Raw genomic sequence first — 6129 nt, forward strand, 5'->3', positions numbered from 1 at the left:
CTGAAAGTCAGGAAGAAAAAAGGACTACTGAGTTTAAAATTACAACTGTGCTGCATTTCACATCCGAGTTATATGAGTTCATTCGACACACTTTCATTCCTCTGGTTTATTCACTTTCTTTTAGAGAGGTTCCTAAGGGGCCTCTTTTTAAGTCAACTTTAAACCTAAAATGTTTTAAACATATTAAGTTTATCAGAATACAAGGCAGTAATTAACCACTGTAGACGTCACTGCTACTTCGCCCACCAGAGGGAGCCCATGTGGATTTCCAAGTGAAGGAAAACTCAAACGTCAGGTTTGTATGAATTCTAGAATGCTATGATTCATAGCATAATACTGCAAAATCATTTAATATTTCTATCCCCCAAAGAGAGAAAAGTTAAATGAAATCAGGTATGTAAAGTCCTTAACAGAGTTCCTGACCTACAGCAGAAGTTCAAAAACAAACTGATTTTTCAAAATTTGTATTCCCCCGAGTATTACGGTGTTCAGAGTAAATGAACCAACTGGTATTCCGACGTTTACACAAGTCGAGGTGAGCTCAGCTGCTACCTGTCCTCGTAAATGTAGACAAATCTGGTCCTCAAGCTTCGAGGCAGAACCAGACCCTGGACAGGAAGAATTTATTTAAAATATCACCCCAAGGAGACCCGCTTCGGCAGCCCTACCCTAATGTGGGGCTGTGCTCCAGCCCGGTCTGGAGCAGCCCTATCGCCTCCCACTCCGACCGTCACCCAGGCCTCTTCCAGAGAGGGGCTCCCCGCAGTCACTCTGCGGCTGGTATCGGAGCCTTGGCACCCTCTGCCCTCCGCCGGGAACGGACTCTGCCCCCTCTTCGGGGCAACGGTTTTCGTCCTTAGAGGTCCAATTTGACTGTCACTTCCTCTCTGAGGTGTCCACTGATTCTCCATCAAAAAGATTTAGTTACCCTTCATCCGTAGTTTCAAAGAGCCAGGACGTATGTCTCACAGTTTTGTGTGTCCTCACAATGCCTGACACATCCGGCGTTCAATGCTTATGGGATGATGGAATAAATTATTGAATATAATTTCAAAAGCTGAGATCTTAATAAATCCTGGGAACAATTCAGAAGCACAGTCCATCCACACAACACGCTCATGCTCTGTTTGAAGCCTGTAGCCTAAACCTACACAGTTTCCTGACCTGTTCCTGTCCCGTTTGGTCCGGTCACCTGGCCTTCTGGCTCCTCACCAGTCCCCGGCACCTGTTGCCTGATATGCCTCTTCAAACCACACTCCCTCAACTGAAACCCCATTTAAGGAGGATTTACTCAATTTCCAGCTACTCTGGATAATAACCCAGGTGGTCCCAGCTCAACCTTTAGAGTCCAGAGTTGGCACACAGGACAAGCTGTGTCTCCGAAGAAAACCAAGGCCACGTGGGATCAGTCTAAGGCTGTCTGTCACTCAGTCATCCGGAGCTGTGCTGCTTATGCGTTTGCTCCTGCGCTAGACTCAGGCTTAACAACAAAATAACAAATTTAACGAAATAAAAGCTGCTGTTTCTCTAATGTTTACTCCAGACACGGCGCTAAGTGTAAATGTATTTGTGTGATATTAAGGAACCATGTTAGGGTGACACATTCCTAGAACTGGAAATAGCCTTGGGCAGAGATCGACTAGCTCCAACACCGAAAGCAAAGCAACACAACAGATCAATGTTCGTTAACTCAAGAAGCATCTGAGAACCCACATCCCTGCACGGTTCTAGAACCCACAGATCTAGTGGTAAACAACACAAAGTCTTTGCTTTCATGAAGCATATACTCTCATGGATAAATAATAAATAAATGGATACATGATATATTAGATAACGAAACGAATAAAACAGAGTAAGGGACAGAAAAAGGCTGCTACTTTGTACAAGGCAGTCAAGGAAGGTCTCGCTGAAGCAACTTGTGAGCAGAAACCTGAAGATCAAACCATGTGGACTCTGGGAGAAAAGTGTTCCAGGTAGAAGGAACAATAAATGCAAAGGCCCTGAGGCAGCAATGGGCCGGCCGCACAGGCAAAGAGGCGAGGGTGTGGAAATAGAGAGGTGATGTCAGAGGGCGGCGGGAACCAGATCGTCTGGCTTCGAGTCACTGTCAGAACTCTGAATTTCAGCCAGGAACTCAAGATAATCAATCCTTAATAAAATGATATTCAGCTTTCACAAAAAAAGCAACGTATAATAAACAAAGAAAACCTCCCCCGCATGCCTAATCTGGAAATAGATGTCCCACAAATGAGTGTCGCTATGATCTGATATGTAATCAAAATATTTTTGACAAAATATCACTGCAGCTGTCTGGTCTACGCTCTCCGTTTTGCCAGTGTGGACGCTGAGGCCCAGGGAGATCACGTGGCAGGCCTGAGGCTACCACACCGGGAGTCCTGTGCTTTTCACTGGCCTCTGCTGCCCCTGGACAGGTTGGCCGCTTAGAGGGGTCCCACTTTCCTGCATGGTGCTTTCCCTGGCTCCCGTAACCTTGATGAGGCAGTAAGGAAACGAAGAGCCGCCACTAGGAGGTCCCTCCAGACACATTCCCACACCCGAAGTCTGTCATTACAAACTCCCAGTTCCAGTTCTCAGTACCCACAGCGCTGAAGACCTGCCAGGTAAGGCGAAGGCATGGCCAGCACCGTGCTAGGCACCGTGGAGAACATCCTGTAGCGTCTGCCTGCCCAACATCCCTCACTCCACACTCCGAGACACAGCAGTGCATTTTCCAAGGTTCCGGGAGGGCGACCGTCATAGATGCCAACCCACCTGCTACAGTGGACATATGACTTGGCCACTTGAAGAACCTTATCCCTCTAAGGCCATAATGAGGGCTCAGGATCCCAACAGAAACTAGAGCCCTCTCCTGGGGTTTCGTGGGTAAGAGCTAGAGAAAGAAGCTCCATCCTGTGTTTTCCAGAGATATGAGCTAAGACCTTCCCATTTTGCTCAGGCTAATTTACATTACTAGGTAACTGTTATTTGCAACTAAAAGAATTCACGCTTATGCAGGTATCTGCATACCTTTTCTCACTTCGTCTGAGTAACAACCTTATAAGGCTGCTATTACTGACTCTATTTTAGAAGTGAGAAAACGGAGGTTAAGTGACTTGCCCAAATTCATACAGTGAGAGGCAATCAAATTTATAAAGTAAGAAGCAATCAAATTCAGGTCTTTCTACTCTAAATCCCATTCTGTCTCCAGTTATGAATTCAGTATTAACTCAAGAGGAAGAAACCCACTGCCATTTAAAAGCCAAAGAATTTTTGGTTTAAAATTACAGTGGGAATTAAAGGTAGGAGGATGGAGGGTGGGCGTAATAAATAGCATTAAACTGAGGGCGAAGCACCTGGTTTCTACCTCTTGCTCTGTCCTATGACCTCAGCTAATAGGACTCTGGGCAAGTCATTTCACTTACTTGGGTGTTAGTTTTCTCACCTATAAAATGAGAAGCCTAAACAACATGAACTTAAGATCCTTTTAAGTACATTAAAAAAAAAAAAAAAAGACCATGGTTCAGCTTTGGGCATACAGGTTCTATTTTTACTATACGTCAGGTAAGATGTCAAGCAGATTTCAACTTGAATGTCAGGCCGAACACCTGTTAATGGTCGCCTGGGCACGCAGTTGCAAGGGACTCTGTGCTATACAGTTCTGCTGGGAAATGACCAGTGGCTACTACGGTCACAGGGAGGAAGAAAGAGAAACAGCTGTATGCTTGCCACACATTTGCCCATTTGCCATCACTGATCAAGAGTTTCACCTTGACAGAAGAACGTTGCTGTCTCTACTACTGATGCTATAGGTACCTGCACAAGATTTTCACAGACTCTTTCACACACTTACTTGGATCCCCTTTGCAAGCAAGGAATGAAAGTACGAGAAAGCGAAGTGGTTTAGGGAATACAGTTTGGCACCGATGATGAAAATAAGTCTAAACAGCCTGTGTGGGGTTGGAGTAGGGGATGAAGGGAAATAATAATGATCAGAATGGTTCTTTATTATATATACATAGTCTCATAAGATGCAAATAATTCGTTTACCAGTTAAGTAGGGTATTATCATGCCCATTTTACAGAAAGGAAAAATGAGACTCAGGTAACAGGCCTTGCCTGAATCTCTAAGTAGCAGCACCCAGATTTAAATCCAAGCCATCTAAACTAGGGGTCCCCAACCCCCAGGCTACAGACTGGTACCGGTCCGTGGCCTGTTAGGAACTGGGCCGCAGAGCAGGAGGTGAGCGGCGGGCGAGTGAGCGAAGCTTCATCTATGTTTTTGCAGCCGCTCCCCAGAGCCAGCATCACCACCTCAGCTCCACCTCAGATCCTCAGGCATTAGATTCTCGTAGAAGCCCCTGTCCCTGGTGCCACAAAGGTTGGGACCGCTGCTCAAACTGCAACTCATTAACTCATGCAAACATACATTATTAAAAAATATGAGTGTCTGCAAAATATCAGGCATTGGACTGCATGCCAAACACAAGTGGATTTACCATGAAATTAAAGAAGTTTAAGCGTCAGGGCCCCTCACCTGCACCTCCCAAAGCTCTGAACCGCTGTGATTTTGTATTTTTATTTCTTAAAGAGAACAGACAGAACTGTATAAGCTTCTAGTTCCTCAAAAACAATGTTCACCTTGGTGCCAAAGGTACAAAAGTGAACAAGGCAAACATCTCTCTCCTTACACAGTTTCCTCACTCCTTACAGAGTTTAGTGGGAGAAGACAACCATCTGTTCATGTTTTCATTCAACAAACACATACTAATGCTGAGTCAGGAACTGGTGATTCTGAGGCCAAGCCAACACTGTTCCTGCCCTTAAGGATAAAGTCCTTGCTCTCCTGAATGAAAGCCCGCTGTGTTCGGGAAACAAAGTAGTTTAGATGACTGTGACGCAGAGTGTTTGTGAAAGATTATCTTAAACCAGTCGCAAGATGTACTGATCCCTAATCTATTTCAGGAGACGAGAAGGAAGAGGTCAGCTGAACATGACCTTTGAACGCAATGCTGGGGGCGGAGAGGAGGAAGTGTAGGAGCACGAGACAAGTAAACCGAAGAGGCAAATACACTGTGGTCAGTCCCGCGACAGGAGAGCAAAGATCTGTGAGGGCTGTAGGGAAATTTCCCCGGCGTGAGTCTGCTGTGACGGTGAACTCGTTACCTTAAAATAATCTGCCCATGAACTCTGTGAACTGAGAGTTCCAAGCATCTCTCCCCCCAAGAGAAATCTGCTTCCTAGAGTTCCCCAATATACGTCCCCGTTCCTCGAAATAAGGCTGCTCCTTTCCTAAGACAGCTGTCGGCGCTCTGGGACCAACTCCCCTGTCCCCGCTTCAGCCCACTTTTCTCCAGGCGCTCCCTTCACTCAATGCTCACGGGACAGGGTCTGGTTCGGGGTCTGGTCGCGGGTCGCCCCCACTCGCCAGCCCGCCGTTTCCATAGCAACCAGCTTACCACTTCGCGCGCCCGGCTGGAGAAGTCGCCCTTGGGCCGGGGGCTCCGGCGGAACAACTCGTCGCGGCTGCCATCAACCCCGCCGCCCACCGCCACTCCCAGCGCTTTGTTGCGCGTCTTCACGGTCTTGACGCTGGCCCGGAACAGGAGCGTGATGTCCACCGCCATGGCGACCTGCACCTCCTGCCCCCGACCCCGCGGAGCCGGCCCACGTCAGCACTCGGCGACTGCTGTGCGAGCCCGGCCGCTGGAGGACCGTTCCGGGTCTGCACTCCTCCGCCCGCCAACAGCGACGCGAGAAGAAAGGTTCCGGCTGCCGCGAGGTTTCCACGGCGAGAGAAAAAAGGTTCCGGCTTCCGCCCGCGCGCTTGACGGGTCCCGCGGCGCGCACAGCCGCGCCCTTCTCTCCTCCCAGCAAACCTGGTCCAGCTTGGTGGCAAAGGGAGGTCCCTGAGCCCCGAGGCCCTGTGAGTCCGCTTGGGGCGTGTGCGCCGTGGCAGCCAGAGAATGAGGAAGCCTACAGTCTCCATCCCTGCGCGTAGGCTCCCGCAATGAGCCTGAACACGCGGCTTGTGGGGGACCAGAAGCGACCCGGCCTGACCTCTGACTTCAAGGATTCACCTTGTGCGGAACCGAAGCCCGCACGGTGCGGGACGGTGACAATCTGGGTTCA

At 48.6% G+C, this 6129-nt stretch overlaps 1 protein-coding gene across 1 annotated transcript in view; it reads right to left on the bottom strand.

The window, feature by feature from the left end:
• STX18 (syntaxin 18) overlaps nt 1-5727 on the bottom strand; it is a 103171-nt gene extending 97444 nt beyond the window's left edge. Inside the window, exon 1 of the mRNA XM_039838199.1 lies at nt 5457-5727. Coding sequence (XP_039694133.1) covers nt 5457-5624 — 168 coding nt within the window. The 5' untranslated portion in view covers nt 5625-5727. The remainder of the gene's footprint in view (nt 1-5456) is intronic.
• Nucleotides 5728-6129: the final 402 nt, after the last annotated feature.

This window comes from Pteropus medius, unplaced genomic scaffold (assembly GCF_902729225.1).
Source record: "Pteropus medius unplaced genomic scaffold, Ma_sr-lr_union100, whole genome shotgun sequence".
In the NCBI taxonomy this organism is placed as follows: Eukaryota; Metazoa; Chordata; class Mammalia; order Chiroptera; family Pteropodidae; genus Pteropus; species Pteropus medius.